Source organism: Strix uralensis, chromosome 14 (genome assembly GCF_047716275.1).
Source record: "Strix uralensis isolate ZFMK-TIS-50842 chromosome 14, bStrUra1, whole genome shotgun sequence".
Classification (NCBI taxonomy): Eukaryota; Metazoa; Chordata; class Aves; order Strigiformes; family Strigidae; genus Strix; species Strix uralensis.
The window spans coordinates 11,745,287-11,770,247 of NC_133985.1; the positions used below are offsets into that span (position 1 = coordinate 11,745,287).

At 59.1% G+C, this 24,961-nt stretch overlaps 1 protein-coding gene across 3 annotated transcripts; it reads right to left on the reverse strand.

Moving 5' to 3' along the window:
- Positions 1 to 61: 61 nt before the first annotated feature.
- AFAP1L1 (actin filament associated protein 1 like 1) lies at positions 62 to 23,630 on the reverse strand. Of its 3 annotated transcripts, none has more exons than XM_074883338.1 (19): positions 23,578 to 23,630; positions 9,569 to 9,697; positions 8,923 to 9,006; positions 8,465 to 8,562; positions 8,190 to 8,301; positions 7,695 to 7,793; positions 6,790 to 7,001; positions 6,245 to 6,424; positions 5,438 to 5,524; positions 5,048 to 5,141; positions 4,748 to 4,900; positions 4,087 to 4,298; positions 3,512 to 3,657; positions 3,058 to 3,136; positions 2,842 to 2,956; positions 2,466 to 2,630; positions 2,036 to 2,214; positions 1,662 to 1,790; positions 62 to 1,296 (listed from the first exon to the last, which is right to left on the reverse strand). In XM_074883338.1, the coding sequence occupies exons 1-19, from the start codon at positions 23,591 to 23,593 to the stop codon at positions 1,273 to 1,275; spliced, it is 2,313 nt and encodes a 770-aa protein (XP_074739439.1). In that variant the 5' UTR covers positions 23,594 to 23,630; the 3' UTR covers positions 62 to 1,272. The 3 variants fall into 3 exon arrangements, with proteins under 3 accessions (XP_074739439.1, XP_074739438.1, XP_074739437.1); XM_074883337.1 differs by having other exon boundaries at positions 2,036 to 2,217; XM_074883336.1 differs by having other exon boundaries at positions 2,036 to 2,262.
- Between the last annotated feature and the right edge of the window lie 1,331 nt (positions 23,631 to 24,961).

Consider the following 24,961-nt stretch of genomic DNA (forward strand, 5'->3'; position numbering starts at 1 on the left):
CATTTCACTGTGAGCAGGAGTAGTCTACCCACCGTGCTCCCTACAGCCAGAGGAAGGGGCATGACAGTGCCAGTGTTTTATTAAAAGCTGCTTATCTAGTTACTAACAAGAGGGCTTTGAAAGAACGAGCTCCAAAGGTTAATTGTGACAGTCATTAGCATGAGTGGGTGATGGGCCTGCTCCCTTGTTCCTGGCACAAAAGACCGGGCCTTTCCTTTTTATTCCTGTCCCTTGTTTCTGCCTGTGCTAAAACCTTCCTCTTTCTCTTTTCTGTTCCAGTCTCCTCATTTGAAAGCACCTTTTTTTTTTTTTTTTAATTTTTAAACTTCCCTCTGCGCCATTTTGACCACATGCCTTGGCAAACTGTGTCTGACTGCAGTAGCAATAGTGTGAATGCACTGTTGGCCAGGAGACAACCCTGTCCTTTTCCCTTCTTTCCCAAAAGCTGACATGGGGCTAGGGCAGAGAGAGCTGGGCTGCCTCCAGCCTCAGCCCTTTGAAGCACTTCTAAGCTATTTAGCAAGGTTGAAAGGTATCCGCTGTTAATTTGCTTTCAAATGCTGACACTTGAGCTTCGTTCATTCCCAAGGGAAGCCAGTGTGCTCTCACCCTTACTGCCTGGAGGACAAGAAGTAAATATTGGACAAAGGCACTTGGTTGAGGCACAGCGAGCTCAAGACATGAGGAACCCTGAGATGAGACCCTGCGGAGCTGGGAGCAGTGAGCAGGGCTAATGATCGGTGTCTCCGAAGTGTCTGGTCCTGAGCAGCTCATGAAGTCCAACACCGAGGGGGCCAAAAAAACCCAACAAGTCCGTGGTCGCTTTGGAAAGTGTTAGCCTGGCCTCCTGTGTCCCCAGGGTGGCACACACTGATCCTGATAAATCAGAATGCCTGCCGGGCAGCACCGGCTGCCAGTCCCCGGGCTCTCCCCTCCTTCCTTATACACCACCATGGGCACACACACCTTGCGTCGAACTCCTGGCCCCATGGGAGGCTCCCCCCAGAGATGGGTTTCCTGGTAGTATGTGATTCTGATCCACGAAGGACTCCCCTTCCCCACCCTCCTCCCAAATCCCCCTCCCACTCCCTTCCCCATGGTTTATAGTGTTGCCCACGAGGCAGATGGTGCCACAGTGGTGGGCCATGGGAGGGCATCTCCCCCCGCATGCCTTCCCAGCACCCTCCTGGTGCCTCGGAGAAAGGGGGCTTGTAGCTCCTTCATGAGCCCCAGTGTCCGGCGGGGGCTTGGCAGTCGTTCCCACAGCCCAGCTTAAGTCTGCTTCTTTTCCCACTCCTGCACAGAAAGGAAGAAAAGTGGGGGATGAGGAGACATCGCTGGAGAAGTGAGCACTGAGCCGTCCCTACTAGGAGCTTTGGACCACCCCAGCATCTTCAAAGCCTGGGGTCACTGCTGCCCCGGTCATCATAGAGATGATGCTCTCTCCCCTGCCCACCCAGGCCCACACCTTTCAGGTCTCCCTGCAAGCCGGGCTCATGCCAGCAGTGAGTGTCGCTAAGCTGGACCAGCCTGGTTGCAGGAGACCCTGCTTTTGGGAAAAGTGCATCACCAGACCCAAATTTTACAGTCAAGGAAGGGGGACAGGATGAAGGATGAGATTTCCTGTGGGGACAGGCAGGAGAGGGGAAGCAAAGCAGGACCTTGGCCTTCCGCAGCACGTTTCCCTTGTTGGCAGGGAGGATGGAGGGACTTCTTTTCCTCAGTTCAGCTGCACAGTTAACAGGGACCAAGTGCTCAGGGGAACTCCCGTTTGGCTTGTTCGTAGCTTCCTGTGGAAAAGGGTAAGAAAGAAGGAGGAGGATTTAGGAGACCCAGGAAGCAAGGACAGCCAGGAAAAAAAGCACAGACCGTAAGGAGGTCAAAACTTCTGTGGCCAAATCTAATTGACGCTTTGCTTCCCACCTCTGTCCACAATGGGACAAAGCAGCAGGAATGTCCCTTCTCCCCCTGCCACCCCAAGCACCGTCACTGGGGGAAGCCATAGCTGCAAGAGTGAGGAAGAAGGGATGCGTACCGCATTCTCAGCCTTGCTGGTCACAGCCAGCCCCAGGGCTGGCCCTCCCGCCAGCGACTGCTTCAGCTGCTCCTTCACTTCAGTCAGCTTGAGCTCCAGGTCGACGCGGCACTCCTCCTTTTCCCGGCACTGCTCCTCCAGCACTGCCACCCGCTGCTCCAGGTCCTGCAGCTTCGTCCCTGCTTGCACAAGCACACCCAGCTCAGCACCTTTGTCTGGGGATGAGGCTGTGGGGGTGGAGAAGCCAACCATCCTTCTGGACAGGGACGCTAGATGGGGCTGCCAGTCCAGCAGCATGCTGCAGCCAGCCTGGCTCACAGCCACAATGCCACCACCAGCCCAGCGTCCCCATCCCACCCCAGCTCTGCAGCCTCCCCCCTCTACCCGAGTGTCTTTGAGCAGCCACAGTGCTCAGACAGCACCAACCTACCTGTGCTGCCCTTCATGGCTTCTCGCAGCTCTCGCTTCTCTTTCCGCAGCAACACCAGCTCACTGCGGATTGATGCTTTCTCCTTCTCCAGCTTCTCCTTCTCTGTCAGAAATCGCCTGGCATCCTCCTCGGCCCGGTTCTTCCCGTACCTGTACTGGTTGGCATCTGCATGCACAAGGAGAGCCCGTCATGAAGGCTTGGCCCTGGCTGCACTGATGCCACGTGCAGTCCGGCTGAGCTGGCACAGCCAAACCATCACCCGTGTGCCGGAGCCGGCCAGCCCCAGCCTGGCTGCAGACCCCCTTGGGGAAACAGCGTCCTCCTGCACTGGCCAGGGTCCCCCCCGCGAGGTTTGCAGCTACGGGCCGCCACTCACTCGACGCGTGCCTCTTCACTTTCACTTGTGGGTCCACCCGCCGTGACTTCTCGCTGCAGGAGGAGGCATGGCGCTTCACCTGGGCTCCTGCTGGCCGCCCTGGCTCCTCCTCAGCCTGTGGCAGGGATGGGAGGGAGAGAGTGCTGAAACACCTGCCAGGCCTGGCCAAGGCTCCCTGGGGAATCTTCTGTAGCTCAGCCATGGAGCCACGCTCACCTGAACCTTCTCATAGGGGACGTCATCGTACACCACACGGGAGGAGTCTGGCCGGTGATCCTGGGAAGAGCTGGCCCACCTGCAGGAGGAGAGATGGGGTCTTCCTTTCCAGGACATCCTTGCCAGCCCCTCCATGAACCCTTCCATCTCAGAGAGCTTCCTGCATTGCTCTCCCAGCTTCACTCACAGGCACTCTACCCTACTCTACCATGTGTATCCCTTGAGTCAGCATTGATGAAACACCTTCCACTTTCCATCCTGCCCAAGGAAAACTGCCCTGCTTCAGGAGTGACCAACCCCTGGAACACTGGCTCTCCCTGAGATCACAGCACAAACTGTGTCCCAGTCCATGCCTTTTCTAGGGAGCAGACAGAGGATCTCCATGCCCAGCCCAATGCTCTGCCCCCAGCATAGCCCCTCCCCAGCCTGTGGCACAGCAGGAGGACAGCCTTACAGGTAGGAGTGCCTCACAGCTGTCACTATGTTGGCAATCGTCTCCACGTCCACGTAGTCATAGTGCAAGGCCTCCGGTGCCGTCTGCGAGCCCGTCTCCACCAAGAGGAGACCCAGCCAGCGGCCCAGGTCTTCAGAGCAGCTTGCCTGCAGGAGAGAGAAAGGGTTGGGGTTCATGCCCAGCTCCTGGCCCCTCGCCCTCGCTCCTGCCTCCTGACACAAAGCTCTGCTGTGGGGAAGGGCCCTCCAACACGAAGTGTGTGTGCAAGACTTAGGAGTGTTCAAGAGAAAGTACACAGGCACATGCAGGAGGTCCCAGTCCCAAACCCCCAGCCACCTCCTACAACCTGTGTGCTTCAGCCCTGCCAGCCTCCTCCCTGCCTCCAGCCTGCAAATACCTCCACAGCTGCCCCTGGCTCACCCCAGTGATGCCCTGGGCTTCCTTAATGTGCAGGGAAGGGGAAAAAAAGGCACTGCTTGCATGTAAGTGTTGATCATCACAGGAGATGCTCCACCAGCTTGACAACCCCGTCCTCACAGGACCGGCACACCCTGTCCACCCCACTGCCTGCTCACCTCCAGCGCAGCCACCTCCTGCCCGTTGCGAAGGATGCGGAAGGCGAAGGGGTGTTTGGGGCCCAGCCCTGGGACCACCTCACAGCCCCGGAGGACGATGGCATTCACATGAGTCCGCAGGTCAGTGCGGTCCTTGTGGAAGTAGAGGGTGTTGCCCTTCAGGCGACACCAGCGCTCCTTCCAGCACTGGTTAACCAGGACGCTGAGGTAGCCTGAGGGGTAGCAGGACCAAGGGAAGAGTCTCAGTGCCTGCTCGGCTGGACCCCGGGCAGGCTTTAATAAGACATGGCTGGTTTTATTAAGGTTATGGCATGGCTCCCTACTCATTTGGCCCTTCTGTGCCTCAGTTTCCCCACAGAGAGCCAGCTGGGACACCCTGGGCCCAGGCGAGATGCCAGCTCAGTGCTACACAGTCACCCAAGCTTGTTTTCTGGGATACAGGTGACTTCATGCCCCTTCCCCATGCACCACAGGAATTTGCAGAGCTGGGACTGGGCACCATTTTGTAGCCTGAGGCAGTCTCAGCCCTCCAGCAGCTCAAAGAGCTTGCCCCCACCCCACCACCCCCCATACAGCCAGGCTGGAGGGAAGGATGCCAGCTCCCCACCGCTCCCAGCCCTGCATGAGCTGAGCCCCGTCTGAGCCCCTGGCCCGCACGAACCACAGCAGGGGATGTCCTCCTCGGTGGAGGAGGTCTGTGTGTCCTCGGGGGAAGGCTTCTTCTTGGAGAAGCTGATGATCCTGGTGATCTTCTTCCCTGCTGCCCGGCTCATCGAGCCCTTCAGGTCAGCCAAGCCACTCTTTTTGCCTTTCCCTGGAAGGAGAACAGGGTAGCTGTGTGCCCCCAGTGCATGTCACGGCATCCCCCCTCACCGGGAGAGGATGCTCCCCAGCTGTGGTGTGCACAGCCAGCAGCTCCAGTGGGGGGGACTGCCCGCCTGGCTGGGGGCAGGGACTGTACCGTGCTCGCCAGGCTCTCTGCGGGCTGCTGGGGAACCCGTCTCACCCGTTGCCACGCTGTCTGAGTCAGAGGTGTGCTTCTCCTGCGACAGCCGCTGTGGGGGGAGAGGACAGGCACCCTGTCAGCAGTGTCCCCCAGCGCAGCCCCCAGCAATGGCCACTATCGGCCATTCCTCTCTCCCGCACAGGGCTGGGATGTCCCCTGGTGCCAGGGGAGCCCCTTTCCCCTTCTCCAGTAGCGGGGAGACCCATAAGCCCCCACAGCTGCTGCGAGGATGGGAAGGACTTCTCGTGCAGCACCAGAAGCTCAGTGCTCCCCCAACCCCACGTTCCCCAGGCTCGGCTGCAGCAGCCCCAGCAGCACCTCAGCAGGGCAGTTAGAAACCATCACCTTATCCAGGTCCATCTTGCACGGCAATACAGGGGAGGTGGGGGCTTCGATCCCACCTGCTGCTGGACTGCTGGCTTCCTTTATCACCTGTGGAGACAGCCCCCAGCAGCCGCTCAAACCAGACCCAAGGGCCAGGGCTACTCTCCCTGGCTCAGCACACTCCTGTTTCACTGCCAGAGCAGGGCTGAACCATGGGGAGAGGGGTCCTGGTCTCTGCAGGACAGGACAGCAAGCTGTGCTCGGGGCTTGCCTGGGGGATTGCATACACCTTGGACCCTTCAAAACTGCAACTAGTTTTGCAGATTTTGTCATAGATTTTGGAAATCTCAGGTGGGGGACTTGGGTGCCAAGTCGCACAGTCATCCTGCCAGCACAGGACAGCTCATGACCCCCCATTTTATGGGCAGGCACAGTGTGGCTTGCCCCGGATGTGTAAAATAACCCCGTTCTCCCACATTTGGGGTAACAGCTGGGTTTGTGATGTGCACAGAGGCTCCTTTCCCACCCGTGGCCCTTTCCCCGCAGCCCCCGCCTCCCGCCCCTGAACAAAGGCAGGAAAAGGCCATGGGGAAGAGGAGGGGGAGAGCAAACATCCCCACCCCGCGGGGACTATCAGTGCCGGAGACGCCCAGACCCTGGGAAGCAGCTGGCCAGCCCCCCCTCAGCTGATAAGAGACAGAAGCAAAGCCCCCTTCCCCTTCCAGGGGTGTAAGACCTTTCCCAGGGAAGCCTCCTCCCCGCCTCAGTGAGGGAGGATGCCAAGGAGAGCGTTGGGACCCCAAGCGAAGCGGGAGGTAGCCGTGGTACCTTCAGCCACTCCTCAGCCTGCTCCTTGCTCTGCACAGCCAGCACCAGCGCCTCAGCCCCCGGCAGCGAGAACCGCAGCTCGTGCTTCTTGCGCCGCCCATCCTTGGGGACGTAGATGACGTTGCAGGGGCCCAGGGGCACCTCCATGTGTGGCTGCCGGTCCTTGGAGCTTTTGTAGCACTAGGGGAAGTGAAGGGAACTGCTCAGGGCTCAGCCAAAACCTGCCTGTCCCACTGCCATGCCGGGCAGGGCCGGGGTCCCTCTTGGGGTCCCTCACAGGTGGCACAGATGGAGGTGGCTCAGTCTCTGCAAAAGCCTCGGCAGCGGAGGGCTGCAGGGTGCCCTCTCATTCCATGGGGTCCCAAAAAAGGGGAGCCCTCCATTCACTTGCAAGGGAAGCGAGAGCAGCCTCTGCATGTCCTGCAGGGCAGTGGCACCCTTGGGGCAGGGTCTTGGCTTGGATAGTGCTATTTTTCTTCAGCTTGGACCCAACCATCCTCATAACCCACCACCGGGTTTCTGTTCCCCACCAGCTCTGGGCTCACCAGCAGTTTGTTGTCCCGTATGATGGTGAGCTGCTTGGCCCACTGTCCGAAGCGCTTCTTGCGCAACAGGAAAGCACAAATCCTGCAATCCTTCACCAGGTTCATGGAGGCTTCCTCTGACGGCCACTGGTGTGTCAGTTGCTGGCCCTTCCCCTCCTCCTCCTCCTCGTCATATGACTCGTAAGAGCTGCTCATCGCATCCGAGTCATTGTCTGGAAGGAAGTGGGCGAGTCACCCCAAATGGCACCCCAGGGTCCTGCCTGCCAGGCATGCTCGCACACTGCCAGGGCTCCCCGTGCCCGACAGGCTCCGGCACAGCCTTGGGCTGGGTGCAGGGATGGATGGGCTCCATGTCATCCTCTGAAAACAGCAGTGTTTTGACCCCAACCATCTCCATTTCCCTTCCAAACCAGGCAGGATGCTCATGGGCCAAACTCCAGTCCCAGGTGCATCTATCCAAACCCCTAGGCTGGCTTATTTCTTTGCAAGGCTCAAACTTTGAAAGTCTGTATTAAACCTACCTGCAACAGAGGATCACGAGCTGGCCCTCTGCCCCACACCGCCCACGTAGGGCACGGAGGAGCTGGGCTCTGCAGTGGTGTCCCTGCCCTGGCCATTCTCTGCCGTGCCAGAGGCAACTCATGCAGGGCATGAGAGCTGCATAGGCAGGGACACCTCTTTCCCACAGTGATGGCAGACATGGCACCGATTACATCCCTTCCGCACCATGAGGGCTCTGGCTTCCATGACAAAGAGCACTCCTCGCTCCTTGATTTTTGCCCAGCAGCCTCTGACACAAAAGACATCCTCCTACAGCCTCAACCCCACTGTCCCCCAGCCCAGCCTCAAGCCTTGAGGCTGGACATTGCCGAAGCTCTCCCTGGTGAGGGCACCCAGATACTTACAGGAGTTTTTTTGCTCCCCGTTCATCCTGGTGACGGGGTAGTTGCTGTCTGCATCCTCGTAATAGCCATCCTCAATGGAGTTGGGGGGGCTGGAGCTGTCTGTGGAGGAAGCAGAGGGTAGCTGGGGCTGTTACACCTGGTTTCCCCCCAAGGATGCTCCAAGCAGCGAGCCTACGAGTTGGGGCAGAGCAAAGCACCTCCTCCCAGGGCATCTCAGCATCGGTCCCCACGTGGCTCCACACCCCCCCCCCATCACACCCTTCTCGGCTGAGCCGTAGCAAACAACTCCTTGCAATAATAGCACAGCGGGATGGGAAGGGAGTTGGAACAGGAGCGATGCTGGTTGGAGCAGCAATGTTTTCTTCCCGAGGATGAACCATCATGCCTGTCGAGGGCTGCCAGCTTTGCCAGGTGGGCAGGCAGGCAGGGGGTGCAGCAGGCAGCCTGTGGGATTCCCCCCACCCTCCTGCCGCCCCAGCATGGAGCGGGACTCACTGCGGGAGGTGATGTACTCGGGGGCCTTGCCGGGGCCCAGGGGCAGGGCTTCCTCATAGTAATCCTCAGGCGGGGGAGTGGTGGGCAGTGGCGGAGCAGGGTCCACAGGAACCTACAGCAGAAACACCCCCGGCATTAGCCAGGCAGTGGAGAGGGTCATGAGTTCCAGCAGCTACTGTGGTGGCAGGGGACAGGAGGGGGTCCTAGCCCCAGCCACTGCCACCTCCCCGTGCGGGTGCAGAGCAGACCTCACAGCTAGGCGTTCAGGGACTTACAGTTTTTGCTGTCTGGCTCCTCGCCAGCTCCAAGCCAATGCCATCGCTGGTGTCCCCCTCCTCCTCCTGCATGTCCTGGAGGTCCCGCAGGTCACAGTCTGCCCGGGGGGGTAAGCGGAGAGGGTGAAGGGAGCAGGAAACCCCAGAGCTGGCCTCCTCAGCCATGGCCTTCAGGGAGCCCCAAGGCAAGCACCCATGGCCCTTCTCTGGGAAGGTGCTGGGAGATGGGATTGCTGGTAAACACAGCTGGTGCGTGGACTCCCAGCCCCCAGACAGCTACAGGTGAGCAGGAGCACGCACCCAGGGTGATGAAGCCCACCATGGACACAAGGATACAGCTTTCACTATCCTTCCCCAGCGTGCCCCAAGAACCCCTGCTGTCAGTGGGGGCCCCAGGGCCAGCACTGCACCCACTCAGTATGACCCCCAGGGCATCACTCTGGGTCAGCTGCACGTACCAAACTCCTCGAAGAGAGACTCCACGAAGCTGGTTCCATTGCTCAGGGACGCTGTGTTGACGTACATGTAATCCACGTCCTTCCCTGGGAGCAAGGGGGATGCTCTCAGCCCGGGGATGGGCAGGGTGGCCGGGGCAAGCACCGGCACCCCTGCTCCCCACAAACACCAACCCAAGGACACCAGCTCACCCCACCGTGCCAAGGGACACTCCTCCAGAGCAGCACCTGGGGAGCGGAGGAGCCCCCAGGGATGCTGCTGCCCCCCGCCCAGGAGGGCAGGAAGGTGGGAAGGCTGTGAAGCCCCAGGTGCATGGCCCTCCTGGCCTTCCCGCGGAAACCCCTGCGCTCAGCAGAAACCGGTGGCAGGAAGAGCTCTGCGAAGTGGCGTTTCCGCAGGGAGCAGCCCCCCTGCAGCCACCGCAGGGCTGACGCCAGCCCCTGCACTCGGGGCGGGGAGAAGCTAGGAAGAGAGAGTGGGGATCAAAATGCCCTGAGAGCGCTGAGCAGATGCTGGACGCTGGGCAGCTCATCCCTGCCCTGCAGATGGTTTTCCCTACCCCACTGGGGTTTTGGCCCAGGGCAGCTGCTGGGGACACCCACTGACCCTGTGGACAGCCAGCAGGCACTGCAGGGGCAAGACACAGACCTGCGGGTGGCTGCAGCTTCTGCAGGATGGTGGAGACAGCCAGCTTCTTCTCCTGTGTGGTGGCACTCAGGTACTCGTGGTCCAGCAGCTTGAGCAAGACACTGAGCTCTGGTAGGAGCTGGTCCAGCACTGGAGAGAACAGGAAAAAGCCCATCAGCCAAGGTGCCATTGGGGTGCTGAGGTTATGACAAGGCAGAAGGGGCTGAAATGTGTGGAAGACCCCAAGGTAAGGGTCTTTCCCAGCTGGCCCAGCACAGCTCAGGCAGTGTTTGCTAAGTGCATACGTGCTCCTTCCCTGCACAAGCTCTTCCATCTGCACGCAGACGCTGGGATGAAGCCTGCTGAGCCCACGAATGGAAACACCAGCTCTGCAGGGCTACTGGACCGCTATCAAAGGGCTCAGCACACATATTTTTCCACGCAGATAAAACTACACCTTTGTTTTCCCGACAGTGTGTCATTGCTTCTGGTGGCCCCTCGCTGTGACGGACGCTGGGTGGTGGCGGAGAGAAGGAAGGAAGGAGAGGAAACCCAAATGCCAGCTCCAGAGCCACCTGGTAATGCCACCCAAGGAGATGTCCTCCCACCCCTTGCCTGCTGGGGGACATTCATGTTCCCCTGCTGTGCCCAGACCACCTGTGACCACCCAGCCCAGTGCCACCTTCACAGGGTCCCCATACACAGGCTAGAGCCTTCCTCCCCACACTCACCACCAGCATCTCCTCTGCCCTGCTGTCACTCCTCGCCTGCATCATCCCAGCTCATCCACATTGCTCCAAGGCTAGCCCACTCTTCCCTCCAGGCACGGAGTCACTGCCTCAAGGGACAGTCCCTGCCCCACACAGGCACCTGAAAGGTGCCCGGGGAGGGGACGGAGACTGCAGCACAGGAGGGGCTCTCCCCACCCGGCTCTGTGTTAGCTGAGCCTCAGTCCAACACCAACCCATGCAGCCCCAGAGGCAGCCAAGAGGGTCAGAGCAGCTGAAATCTTGGCAAAGAGGAACCACACCAGAAGCCACTGCTCATTGGCTTTCCAGTATGTGGGATCCCAGTACCCACCAGCTCCTGGCTGTTGCTGCCCCTGAACACAGTATCAGCCCGGCAGACAGAACCAGGCAGGGGAGATAGGGAGAGCCCAAGAAAAAGCAGGAAAAGAGAATTCACTGCAAATCACCATCACAGGCGCAACACATAAAATTGCGGGTTTTCTCTTTGATGTGGTGATTCATGGGCTGGTTTTTGTGAAGCAAAAGCACGCTGCAGCTGTGGGTTTACCCATGCAGCAAGGCTCCAGAAAACACTTGGGTATTTGCATACCAGAGCAGGGCTACAAAAAAAATTCATCACTGAAAGCAGTATTTATGGTGCTGGCAACACCTGACCCACAGTTTTGGGAAAATGTGTTGGCCAGGGATGGGAAGGATGGGGAGGACTTGAACAAGGTGAGCTCTGGAATCCAAATCTCTCATGAGCTCCCCCACCCCCAATTCTGCGCATGCACTGACATCTTCATCCCTGTACCTTATCCTCCTATAAGACAAAACTGAGCTGGATCCAAAGCCAAGCTCCTGTTTTACCTGGGACCACGCACCCACCCAGCTCTACTGGCACCCAGGGTAGCTCCTGCAGGGTCCAGTGCCTGCGGGAGATGGCCTGCATTGGAGAGGCCAGGCCCAGGGACACCAGCAAACCTGCAGCTCTGAAGGCTACAGAGGGCGGAAAAAAAAAGCTTCTGTTTCTTCAAGCATGAACAGGATCCCTTCTCTTGCAGCAACCAAAAGTCATGGCAGCACAGCTGGGGCAGTGTGCAGCTGGCTTTGGGTCTCCAGGGACAGGAGGAGAGGCCAGAGGTGACCACAGAGGCAGCTGGGACATGCTGACTGATGGGGGGGGTTTGCAAGGAGGGGAGAGCATGTGCCCTGGCAGCATGGAGCGCTGGGGACACCCTGCCTAGGCTGTACCCATCCCCAGTCTGCCCCTACAGCCCTGGCAGAGCGGAGCTGGGCAGCAGCAAGGGCTGGCATGGGGCGTATTTCCCAGGGGAAAGGCAGGATGCTGCACTGCTTCGGCTGATGGGATCCTCGTTATTCATGTTCTTTAATGAGCTTCTGCTGGGCCCTATCCAAACACCACATCCACTCTGCCCAACACCCATCAAAAACTGGGCTGCTACAGGTTTGACCCAGGATTGTGAGTGCTCACCTTCCACCCCTGTGAGCCACGGCCTGGAGCAAGTCTCCCAGGACCTGCGGGAAGCAGGCGGGCACTGCTGCCCAAAGCAGGGACAGCACAGTAAAACCAACTGCTGTTTCAAAAGTTTTCAGCTGAAGGGGATCCCAACATGAGTGGGTTGATGTGGATCAGTGCCCGGCCAAGATGAGCCCCTGGGCAAGGAGGCAGCATGCCTGGCCCCAAATCGCCGCCTCCCTAGGACGCGAGGCAGGATGCGGCTCACAAATCTCTTCCTGCCGCCCTGGCCGATGGGCTTCTATCTCCACAGACCTTCTGCTTCCTCCTCCCTCCCCAGTGCCAAGCTAAACAGCAGCCTCAGCCCTTTCAGTAAGAGCAGCTTTGCCAGAGCCCGTCTCCTGTGGGCAGGCCAAACCAGGACAGGTAGTCCCCAGGCAGGGGAAGAAGCCTCAGCACAGCTCCAGGAGGAGCAAGCAAGTCTAGGGAGATGGCAGCATCTCCCAGCCCACAGGGAAGGAGGGGGCAACCACAGGGCTCCTACTCCTTGAGCTGAAAAAACACCCCACAGCAGACAGGCAGCCAGAGGACCCAGGTCCTGCTGATGCTTTGCTCACTGCTCCCCTCCAGCACACACCTCCTGGGGAGGGGACCTGCTTCAGCCATGTGAGAGCCTCATGTGTGTGATGAGTGAGGGTAAGCACTTGGCTCCCATGGCCCTCTCCTTGCCCCTCTGCAGAGGCAGGAAGGGAGGGAAGAGGGGCAGATCCTCCCTGGGATGTTTGCAGAGCGCTGCACAGGCAGGATGGGAGCAGCCTCCTGCTCAGCAATGTGGTGGTGGTCTCCAGACCAGGTGAGACAACCTCCCCTGAAGGACTTGGTGGGGCAGGGGACCAGTGGACCAGCAAGGAAGCAGCTGGGACAAAAAGCAAGATGCCATGAGTTCCTACAGAGGAGATGGGGACCATGCACGTTCCCTACATCAGCTTCCCACAGCACACCAAAGCCTAGGCCGTGGTGCTCCCCAGCATCCCCATCCCCTGCCATGTGTAGGACACCTCCCATCACACCACCAGCTCCTGTGTCAAGGCTTTGGACCAGCTGAGGACAAAAGGGCAAGCCGGTTTCTATTAATAGTGACAAAGCAGGTGGTGTGTGTGGCGAGGAGACCCTGCTGCACACAAGAAATGAGAGTGCCCGATAAGTGAGGTTTCTCACCCGGCATGGCAGGCGGGTGAGCTCATCAGCAATGCCCCAAGCACCAGCTCTGAGCTGGGGCACACGAAGCACGGCGCGGGGCGAGCACTGAAGGCGCCTTTGTTTCCCCCCAGCTGAGCTGTCCCCTCCATCTCCCTTGTTAAACATCCTCCAAAATACAAGGGCGGGGGGGGGGGAGCAGTCAAAGAGGCCTGTGATCCCAGGAGGGCACAGGGCCTGCTGAGCTGAGCCTCTGCCTGGGGGAGCGGAGGAAGGGAAGGAATTAATTTCCTACACTCGTTAGGCTTCCAACCTAAATAAGGTTAATGGGCTGGCTGCAGGAAGCAAGGAGAGATTGCTACAGGGTTGCTGCGTGGAGGGCAGCCAGGGCCGATGTGACTGACCCAAGGTCACCTGGTGAGCAAGGACAGGCACGTTACCCCGGGGTGGGCAGGGGACTGGGCTCGTGTGCCGAGGGTGGGCACTGGTGTCGGTGCACAACCCTGCCCGTGGGGGCTCTGGCAACTGCGGCATGAAACCGTGGAGCCCAGGGACAGAGGCGGTGGCAGGACATCAAAGGGCTCCTGCGGGGAAGGCGGCACATCAGAGCTGCAGGCGCTGAGCAGGTGACACAGCCAAAAAGGGACTTCGTGTCCCCGTCTGCCTCGCCACCGCCTCGCTCGTGGGACACCTCCGGCCTCTCGCCCGCCTCTGGTGCTGACAAATGGCTCCCACTTGCTGCTTTCTTCTGGGGCTTCTCTTGCAACCAAAATCCTGTGGGATTGCACCGCTTTGATGGGCTCAGGCTTTGGACACACGCATCCCAGGACAGGGAGCGATGCCAGCCTCCCCTCCTAGAAACTCACTTCTCTCCGTGTTTGCAGCCTGTCCCACTGCTGTGGTGGGATGGGGAGATGTCAGTGAGGTCTCTGAGCCTGGCAAAGCCAGGAACCATGGCAGCAGATGGCTTTAGCATTAGCTTACTTGGGCTGGGAGGACCCAGGTTATTTTTTCTGGGATGGGGTGAGTTGGGGCAGGACGCTGCTGCCCTTCAAGAAAATGGGGCAGTGTTTTCTCTGCTGCTAAAGCCTGCCCTAGAAGCAGCACCAAGCACAATGCTGGCAGAGGAGCTATGTCGCCACCTCTCTCCACTCTGCACCCAGGCCAGCTCTATTTTTACACCCCACGAGTGCTCTCCCCCTCAGGGACCCGCTTCCACAGTGCGGAGATAAGGGTCTGGGCACAGCCTGCAGCTGCAGAGCCCATCTCCCCCTCCCCGGCCTCTGCTCTGTCATGGGAGCAAAAATCAGGTCTTGCTCCAGCAACCTGCAGAGAGGAGGAAGAGGAGGAGGAGGAAGAGGCTCCAGCCAAGCCAAAGCAGGAGTTTCCTGGTGTATAGACCCAGCTTTTGCAGCAGGAGAGATAAGACAATGCATGTGGAGTTGTCACCCCAAGCAAAATGGTCTGCAGACTGAAAGAGAGTCCCGGGGAGGGAACATGATGTTTCACAGTAATGTAATGCTTTGAGGCTGCTGCAGTGGGAGGTGCACGGGGACCCCCATCCCGCATCCTCTGCCTGCCCCTGGCCATGCTTCCTCCCACGCCAGGTGAAGGCTGGGGGCGAAGCAGGCCGGGGGGAAATCGGATGCTGGGAGTAACAGCCATTGTTTGTAGCTAAAATAAAAACCAAGCAAAAATAAATCCTTCCTGTCGGTGCGGGCAAGGCCCTGGGATGCTCTGCCTGCCTGCGCAGGGCTGCTTAGAGCCGCCACCAGTGGTAAACAAACACTTATAGCTCCTGGGATGCCATAAATAGGTGGGGTGTGGGCCAGGGAAAGGGGCACAGCCGGGGGCTACGCCAGCACCCAGTGACAGCAGCGGAGACACCCCAGCCCTACCGCAGGTCGCCTACCCTGTGGGACAAACAGGCCCAGCATTGCCAGAGGAGCCGCTTGCAGCACACACAAACCACTCTGCCCTGTCCATGGGCTGATGTTGAGCCACCTGCAAGCCTCCGCATGCTGCTTCCCAGCTCGGCGGGACCAGCTTTCCCCCACTGCTGCTCCTTGAGGAAGGCCACAGCCTCCTGATCTCTTTGCCGAGCTCCTGGGGGCAGTTCCTGTTCCCATTCCCAGGGAGGTTTCTTTCCGATGAGGAGGCAGGCACACAGCTGGCAAGGAAGTGCCATGGCGGGGGCGGCGTGGAGCTCCCAGAATTGTTTCTTTGTGCAGAAGACAGGAGGACAGACCACTGCCTGCCTGCACCCTGCCTCCGGTGCGGGCAGGAGGAGCACCCTGCCAAGCAGGCAGGAGAAGGGCAGCACACAGGCCCCGGGAGGTGGCAGGGACAAGCAGGGTATCCCTGCCAGCCAGGCTCAGCTTCCCAGCCAGCCATCACCAGCTGGGTGTGGGGCAAACTGGGATCACTGGGATGGTCTGGTGGGGCCAGGAATGCCAGCCTGGAAAGTACCTCCTCCTGCCAGCACGGCAGCAACTTGGTGTGCTCCAGCCCTGAGGGCTTTTAGAGAAAAGCCAACTATCAATGATCACACTTGAGCTCTGACAACATCCCATAACAGTGGAAGATTTTCTAAGGGGTAACTCAACGACATGAATCATCTGCTCCCTGGAAACAAGGGCTCCTTGAGTGGGGTGGATGGGGGGAGCACCTCTGACTTGGCATCCAACAATGTCAGCAGGAGCCTGAGAGCTTGGGGCTGGCTCCTGTGTGGCCAGAAGCCCGCAGAAGCCAGAACCCTTCCCAGCTCTCCAATTACCCCAGCCAGTGCCTCTTCCCACCCCCTTGCCATTAGCCCCAGGTTCCTGGCAGCCATCCCTGCTCCCCCAGCGGCTCCCAGCTTGCGTGCTGCAGCATCCCTGAGCATTGTGGAGCACAAGGCGAGCTCAAACCTTTTGACTTGTCCCCTAAACTCCTGGCACCTGCCTGTTGCCTCCCCACCACCCCACTACACACTCCATGCCCTGCCAAGCCAGGGTGCAGCAGGCAGGGCAGGGATGCACATCTCCTGGGGATATCATTATTGTGACCTTACAGTAACTAATATCCTTAGCTGATAACCTCAGAAAATCAATGCCGGGACATGAATGTGAAACCTGCTTGCTCGAGGGGGCAGAAGGTCCCCCACCTGCTCTCGCTCCCAGCACAGTCACCCACTGGCTTCTCTCCTTACACAATGAAGCCCACAGGCTTCACAGGGCCCCTCCGTCCTGCTCGAGCCCTGGGAGAGGGGGAGATGAGCAACCAGAGAGGTTAAATAGCAAGAAGGCTGCCCTGGCTGTGCCTGCTGAGCCTCCTTCGTCTGTGGCCCCATCTGTTGCAGATGCACATCCCAATGCTGACAGCAGCTTGGGGGGGGTCACCCCTTTCCTAGCACAGCTCCAGTGGTACAGGCAGCTCAGCTGCTTTCAGCAGTTCTTGTGTAAAGGGCCCTGCGTCTGGCCCAGCTTTGCCAGCAGTGGCTCAGCTCCCCAGTATAAATAGCTCTGCAGAAAACCTTATCGCATGGCCTCGCTCCCAGCTGCTCACCCATCCCAGCAGAGACCGGCCGAGAAGCAAGTCCAACCTGGGGCCAGGCAGCAGAGCTGCCCTCTCAGCCAGGCTCTCCCCAAGCTCTCCTGCTTCACCCTGGCCCTCTCTGCAGAACGGGTTTCTCAGAGTCCTCAGCACCCCCCAAAAAGGGAAGAGCAAGGGGAGCCACAGCACACACCTGAGGCTAGTGCTCTGCCCAGTGCAGCCAGCCAGGCACAAAGGAATCGGACACAGGAACAAGACTCCAAACATCCCCATCCTAGTGCACTCTTTTCTGGAGGAGAGACAGCTTCACATCCTCCCCACAGTCTTTAACTAGAAAACAGGCGTTCTGAATAGAGAGAAGGGTAATTACAGAGCTTGCAAAGGGCAAAGATTATCACTCACATTCACGCCCCCTGCCAGCTCACACACTGCAGAAGCCATCACTCACTGTTGTGGGGCCAGTCAAGCCTCTTCTGTGTATAACTGGATTAAAGGAGAACCTGGAGAACAAGGGGGTCACGGTGGTTCCCTTCCCACCCAGCCCCGTGCTGGCAGCGCACCCCTCGCAGCATGGCCTCTCAGAGGGAGGGGTGCTGCCCTGCAGCAAAGCCCCAAGCTGGGTCGAGGCTCTCCTGGTGATACTCACACTGAGAGCAGGGCTGTGGGTGGAAAATCTGCCCCACAGTGGTAGCAACCACACACCCAGAGCTGTAGCCTTCCCTCAGGGTTGCAGCACCCTCACCCCACCTGCTCTGCTTGGCATCCCAGTCCCCTTGAACAGTGACTCATAGAGGGGTGTCACCTCCCCAGGGAGCCCCTGACAGAGCCATGAGCATTGGAGAGGCCGAGGCTCTCTGAACTGGCATCACTGCTGGAAGAAACCCCCGGGGCAGCCCTTGCTGGGCTGCAGGGATGTCCTTCCTCCCAGCAGCTTCACAAGCGGTGCAGGTAATCATTAACAGGCTGATTAAATCACCCACAAACATCTCCTGTGACCCGGGCAGATAACGACCCTCTGGTGCCCCATTCTGCAGGAGTCCTTCTCCGGGGGCTGTCCCCCAGCTGCTGAGAGCTTAGGGGCCCTTTCTCCACCTCCTGGAGAAGACTGTGGAGGTTTACTTTAGCTCACCAAAAGCAAACCCTCTAACCTGAAGGGGCTGCAGCTGCCCCCACAAGTGGAGGGGGTGTTTCTGGATTACCCTCTCTTAGTGCTGAGCACAGCAAGAAGTCGAGCAAATAAAAGCACCTGGGTGAGATATCACTGAGTGACCCTGCTTGTGTCCGCGGGCAAGGCACCGTCAGCCTCCTCCCTCTGCCCTGAACCCTGGGGGGCTCCCAACCTCAGGTACAAGTTGTTTTCAGCCACGGCTCAGCCCAATCAACACAATTAGCTCTGCAAATACGCATGGACCACATTCAGTACTTCCAGGATACATTTCAAAACTCGGTGCAGCCTCAGTGGGTGCGTGGCAGGATGCTCTGCGGGGCCAGCCTGGGAGCAGGGCTGAGAGGCTGCTGGCTGGAGAACATGTTTAAATAATGAATGAAAAAGAGAGGTTTGAGATGCCCTTTAAAGGAATAGTCAGGCAGGGGTGAGACCTGCTGAGTAATGTATAAAAAACAAGCTTCAGGCAGAGGGGAGATGTTAGGATTAGTCAGAATTCAGAATAAACTGTCTTTTCTCCATTCAAAGTTTTGGTGTCGGCCTTTCCCAAACAAACTACACAGCACAGGGAGCAGCAGGTTGGCCTGGGCTCCCCTCCAGCACCAGGAGAGTCCCCGGGACCAGTGCCACAGCCATTTGGCCACTCCTGTGACCACCCTCCATGGCAGGCAGAGCACCGGGAAGCCTCGCTGGGTCACTCCTTCCTGCCTGCTGTTATCTCGGAGCTGGAGGGACCTGAAGCTCTCACCTCTCTGTAGCCCTTCATCTCCACCAAACCTCAGCCAACAGGACAGCAGGAATTACAGCTAATTGCAGGCTGGGCGGTGGGAAGTCTGCTGACTCAGCACCCCGGTGCTGATGACGGCTCTCTGGCGGACATGCCCTCCCCACTGCCCTGCACCCAGGCAGGATCAGCCACGTTACCACCCAGGGCCGGGTGGGTCCTCCAGCCCCCAAATCTCCAAAATGGCCACCCTGGCCCCACTGATAGAGGCGGAAAGCTCTCTGCTTCCCAAAAGGTTGTTCTCTGTGTCCTGTACATCCCCCTTCCCCCAGACCAAGATGCAGGGAGGCTGGCAGGGCTGACACGTGTTTCTAGGAGGAAGAGTCACACAAGGTGGTTGTGCCTGGACCTTCAGAAGCAGAGGAGGGTACGGGACCCTCACCTGACAGGGTATGGGCAGGGAGGGCGTGGGATTTGCAAGAAGGAGCTGGTGGATTAGCCGCCAGCCAGCTCCGCTTTCCAAAATGCCGTCAGTCACGTTGCACAATGTGGACTGCTCTTTTCAGAGGTGGTGGGAGGAGAAACCACAGACCCCCTGTGGGGGAAATACCTCTGCAAAGTCAGGGGGAGGGACACAAGTGCCCATCACCTGGCCTCCTGTGTTAGCATCCCTGCCCCAACTGCAGCAATTCCCAGGAGCTCTGGGAGTCCCCCCCGCCTGGCAGGGGATTTGGACCCTCTCAGTGGCCACCTGAGCCCTGTCCCTGCAGGAAAGCGATGTTCCTGCGCTGTGACAGGCAGGGCATGGCAGAGAGTCTCCGCATTTGGGGGCCGGGGCCGTGCTGCCCCGGAGGACCCTCAGAGGGCAGGATAAGCGTATTTTCTCAGCTGAGAACAGCCCTTCCGTTTCCTTCCCTTGCCCCGCTCCGCCAGGAGCATCAGGTGCAGCGGCAAGGCCACGGCTGACAGCATTTCCTACCCACTTAACTCCTGCGGGGCAGGGGTGGAGAGGCAGGAAAGCCAGTTTATCCCGATGGGAAAGCTGAAAGGCTTGAGCACAAGGGGAAGATGTGACTGCTCTGGTTATTGCCGATGGCTCTGTCAGTGCCAGGACTGGTTCACCGTATCTGCTTTTAAACTCCAGGACACAAAAACCAGCTATCAAACCTGTTGCTACATAACTTCTATTCCTGGCTCTGTCCTCTACAACCTCAGTTTCCCAAAGTGTAAGATGACACTGGGACCACATAAACGGGAGGCTGAACCCACTGGACAAGGAGCCAAAAAGGGGCTGTTCCCCATCACCAGGTTGGGTGGGTTTAATGTTCAAATAAACCCAGAAGAAATCCAAAGCCAATCTTCAAGCTGCTCCTTACTCGTCCTGCTAATTGCCAGCAATCAGAGCATACTGCGTCTCCCAGAGCTCCCTGCTATCACTTCCAGGATCACATGCACATGAAACCCACTTCAAAAAAGAAAAAATATTTTGAGCATGGAAACCCCTTGCAGCAAAGATCTGTTTTCGTTCCTAACTGTTACGAAACATCAGTGTTTTCCCTGCCTGCCAAAGAGCTTGCCTTTGATGCGATGAGAGGCATATCAGCAGCAAAAATGGAAGGGGCTGCAGCAGTCATGCCATGGGGGGAGCATGGGGGCGGGAGGGCCAAAGAAGTTATTTTCATCCTTCCCCACCGTGGAGACTGCAGATTGTCAGTGCGGCGTCTGCAGAGAGACCTAGCTCCCTGAATGCCACCGCTTTTAGTGCCGCAGCGTGACGAGAAGCTGTTGGTGGCTGCACGGGTGCCCTTCCGGTGGGTGGCAGGACCTGCTCTATTCATCCCGTGGGTGCCCTGGCAGGAGGTGCCAGCCCCTTGTTTGCGTGGCAGTGGGGCAGGGCTGGCAGAGACAATGCAGAGCTCCTTGGGAAGCTTCCAACCCAATTGTCCTGCTTTTGCTCTGGAAGAGTGACATTTAATAGATATTTTGCAGGACTGACAGTTGTGCCATTATTTTTAAGGTTCCTTATATGCAGGAGGAGATGTATGTTCCTCAGGGGAGAGCTTTAGCTGTGACAGACTAGATAGTAGCCAGTGTAGGGAAGGGTTAAGGGGTTAGGACATGAGGCTGGGATGCCAGAAACCACTTCAAGTCTCCACTCTGCTAAATCCTTATCTCCTGTCCCCAGCAAGTTATTTGGCTACTGGACAACAGGCAAATCTTGAGTCAAGCCCAGTTTTCACTCCCTGTCCTCCTCTGAAAAACCTTCCCACCGTTTGAGATGAGACAACTTCTTCAAAACCTTAAACAAAGTTGTCCTGGTTTGGGATAAGGACTGCCCGCCGGCTGCAGGCGAGAGGATTTCAGGCACATCAAGGCTCAGCGCTGCTCCACAGCAAAGGGCACGCCAGCCTCTCAGCTTGGCACATTTGCACCAGAAAACAGCATTTCCAGGTCAAGAGCAAATGCAGGAAAGAGGCAGGTTTTCCAGACAGCCCAGGCAGCTAGGACAGTCCCCAGGGTCTCTGGCTGGAGCACACTATCCTGCAGCAGTCAGTAAGGGCTCCAGCCCGCTCCTTCCCTGCTCCAGCAGCCCCTGCCACAGCAGGCACCCGTGAGGTGCAGGGCAGGTCTGTGCCCCTCCGGAGCAGTCAGGTTGGCTTCAACAGGGATCCAGCACCTACAGCGAGACCTGTTTCCCCCAGTTAAGGGCAGTGTTGCACACAGAAGGATATCGGAAGATACAGAGGGGCAAATAACTCCAGTACCTCCCTGCTCTGCTTGGCATCAGCATCCCTGGGGCCACCCTCCCACGCCACTTTGCCCACCACGGTGGGGCCAGGGCAGCACACAGTGGGCTCAGTCCCCTTCCCCGCACGCTCCCTGGCTATAAACAGGCGGTGGGCCTGGGCAGCTGAGTTTCCAGCGGAAGGAATGGCTGCAATGCGGGGGAGAGCTCGGCACTTGCCTGGCGTGCTAACAGCTGGCCCGATCTGTGTTTCTCACCCACTCCGCACCCCCTTCCACTGGGCTACGTGCGTGGGGCGGGTGGGATTCCTGCTGCCAGCTTGCAGGCGGCAGGTCAGGAATGATCTGGGCTCCCTCCCACCAACCCCATAGCCTCCCCATTCCTGTGGGCAAGCTGGAGCCAAGTTTATCCCTGACACATCTCTGCTGGCTTTGCTGGATTTAGACCCCAGATAAGTTTGGTGCAGGACCTAAATTCTGGTAGCACAAAAGGTCAGGGAAGAGTCTCTAACAAGGAGAAGCCACGTGCAAGCACAGCCCTGCTAGAGCAAAGGCTCGTAGCACAGATCACCTCCCAGATCACACACACATGCACTTCTCCATTAGCACAACCTGAAACAACTCCGCAAACAGCCCGCAGCACCAATTCCCCCAGTTAGCTGCTGGTGTAGAGCTGAGCCCTGCACCGAGTGCTGCTCAGCCTGCTGGGGAAGGCAGCAGGCTCAGCTGGAGCATGGAAAATGATGAAGAAGCTGACGGATCATGAAGCAAGAGCAAGTGAGGATACACACTGGGGCTGAGCAGAGCTCCAGGTGAAGAAAGGGGCTGCCAGATAGCAGGCAGAGGCTGGGAATGGGGCACAGAACTCCTACTCACCACCAGACCCGGCACCCCTTGCGCTAGGGAAGGAGCCTGGTGAGACCCCGACACCTTCCCTTCACGAGCCACAGCCCCCAGAGGGATCCAGCGGATCTGGGTGATGAGCAGGAGGGTCTGGAGGAGGTTTACATTAGCAAAGAGCCACCCAGGTGCCAACAGCAATTTGTTACAAGCACTCAAAGCAAAGCAGGCAGGCACTGCTGCCACTAGCACAGTGGGCACCAGTGAGAGGGATAAACCAGCAGAGCGGATCTCCCCTGGCAGGACCAGCCCGCGAAGCAGCCGCACCATGGCTGGGCCTGTCATCACGATGCTCCAGGATGGTTTCTGCAGCATGCCAGGCACCCCCTGCCCTCCCCTGCAGTGAGGTCCCAGGTTTGATTTTTGGGGTGGGCTAGGATGCAAACAGGGTAGCCTCCCACCAGTTCACACAGCAAGAGAACAGGGAAGCCGAGGCCCTCTGCTCTCCCCATCAGTGAGGACCTCTGGGACCTTGAAGGACAGCTCTGGCATCACATGTCGTTTGACAACACTCCCCCTCCTGCAACAGCACCCTCCTTCAGAGCTAGCAAAGCCACCCTGTCTGGCAGGCAGGGTGAGCTTGCAGCCGTGGGGGAAGGCTGTCCCTGTCACTGTCCCTGTGCCCTCCTGGGCTGCTGGGCAGTGACATAGCTCTCTGAGCACTGACACCGTGAGCTGCAGCCCAAAAGTCAAACTCCTCATAACCCTGTTTCCACTGCGGAAACACCACCCCATCCTTCTACATCGGGAAGGGGAACTCTTGACCCTTGGGTCTTTCTGGTGCTGCCCCAGAGCTGCAGATGCAGCACTGCCTGAACCACCCTTGGACTTTAGTGTGGTCCCAGCCCCTGGCTGCCTGTTATCATTTTTGGGTGGTGCTTCTGTAGCACTTCCAAGGACCGGTCAAGGGCCAGGACACCCATGCTACACCATGTCACCACCTGCTCCTCCTCTGCAGCCCCAGGCCACTGTTCAGCTGCAGGGAGCAGTAATCCCCCTGCGAGCCTCCCTCTGCTCCCTCCAGGGGACCTGCCAGCCCCAGCAGAAAGCCAGGACCTTCTCTGCAAAGTTGGCCCAAAGCCCTGGCAGGTTTATTCATATCCCAGATCAAAGCCTAACAGCTACGTGAGCCCGATGCCACAAGCTGCAGGCAGGAATCACACACATGTGGGAACGCAGCCGCTTCCCAGCAGGGTGGGGATCAGGCCCTCCATGGCTTTACGAGACCACCGGCATCTTCCCCAGCTAGGGAAACTCTCTGGATCCGATCAGCTCCATCTGGAAACACCAGCCACCTCCCTTTCTATGACCATAATTTCCCCCAACAAGTGCTTACACCCCACAGACTTGCTTACAAGCCGCTGGCTTGTCACCCATCTGACCAGCAAAGGGAAACTGGTACCAGTTTGTGTCCCAACTGGCCCTGCCGCAGGGCTGGTGGGGGGGCAAAGGCACCCCGGGGGCAGGGTCCCACATCGATCCGGTGAGCCGCACCCGCACGCCTGTCCCGTCCCGTCCCGTCCCGTCCCGTCCCGTCCCCCCCCCGTCCCCCCTTACCGCTGAGACGGTCCATGGTCCCGGAGCCGCGGGCAGCACCGGCCGCCGCGGGAGGCGCGGGCGGGCGAGTGTCACCGGTAGCCACCGCCCGGCGGGGCCGGGTCTCGCCTTCGGAGCGGCCAATCGCTTCGCCCGCCCCTCCTTCGGTGCACGGCAGCGCCGAGCACCGGCACGGCCCGGCACGGCACCGAGAGACCTCCTGGAGGTGCCCCCGCCGGCAGCACGGGCGGACAGTCTGTCCCCATCGCTGGTGACCCCCCGTGTGCAGCCCCGCAGCACCCACCTCCCTCCACCCCCCTCGCAGGGCCGAGGGTGTCCCGGGGTTCCCCCCAACCCCGTGCATCTCCCACGGGTGCTGCCCCACACCGGGCACTGAGCACCCCTGGCAGCAGCGGCACCAGGAGATGCCCCTGTGAAGGGTGGGGGTCCAGAGCGGCCCACTGCCCGCTGCCTGCCCGCTGGGGTTGTTGGTTTGGGCAACTTCAGTTTGGGCAAAGATCCAGAACTAATGCCCTTGCCCGAATGCACCCCCAGTGAGCAGGCACAGCTCCCCCTCACCACCTCACTCCCTGCCTCATCCGTGCTGCCCCTGCTCCCCCCCACCCCAAACCCTTCATATCTTCTCCCTCCTGGTGTCCCTCACGTTCCCAGCCTCTGCCTGGCCATCGCGCTCATGCCACCAGCACTGTCCCTCCCCAGCAAAGACCTCAGGGGACACCTGGGCTTCGGCGACTTGTGGGGTGTGCGAGGGAGTGTCCCGCACGTGGAGAGCCCATGGCAGCAGGGGCAGTGACTGCTGGCACCCCCAGGACAATTTCTGCCGGCCTCAGGACTGCAGCTGAGCCCTCCTCTGGGGACAGCAGGCTGCGACAGAAATGTGATTCGGTTTCACACGTGTCTAGTTATCACTTGGGAAAGCAAGGATTGAAATATTAGATGCGCATTAGCAACTGGCCTCGAGGGCTTCCCCGTTTGGGGCACTCTTAGCCCAGGACAGTACGGAGGCTGTGGCCCCTCTCGCCCCTCCCTGTGCCTGGCCGGGAGCCAGCCCTGCCCTGCTCTCCCCAGGCAGCTCCTGCCCGGACACTGCTCCCTGTCTGGCCCGTGTTTGCTGGTCTCTCCCTTCTGGGTCGAGCCCTGTTTTTCTCTCGTAACTCAGGGTCACCTCCAGGGCTGTGGTTGGGGCACAGGCGCTCACAGGCCAGGGCCACCAACGCCACTGCCTGCCAGGCTCCAGCTGCTTTGTGGCTGGGACTTGCAAAGCAGCCAAATGCGAGCGTGGGCTCAGGCAGTGACGGCTTCCAGGGCAGGTGCTAATGCCCCCGCCGCTGCTCGCCGGTGCAGATGGGTGCTCTCTGCACACCCCGGGGCAGTGGGAGCCCAT

Bases quoted from the DNA above. Each gene is read 5' to 3' on its own strand.
- AFAP1L1 (XM_074883336.1), bottom strand. The intron at 5,525-6,244 runs GTACCACGGCTA...CTGTCTCCACAG, and splicing joins AGGCTGAGGAGTGGCTGAAG to GTGATAAAGGAAGCCAGCAG. The intron at 3,658-4,086 runs GTGAGCAGGCAG...TCTCTCCTGCAG, and splicing joins AGGAGGTGGCTGCGCTGGAG to GCAAGCTGCTCTGAAGACCT.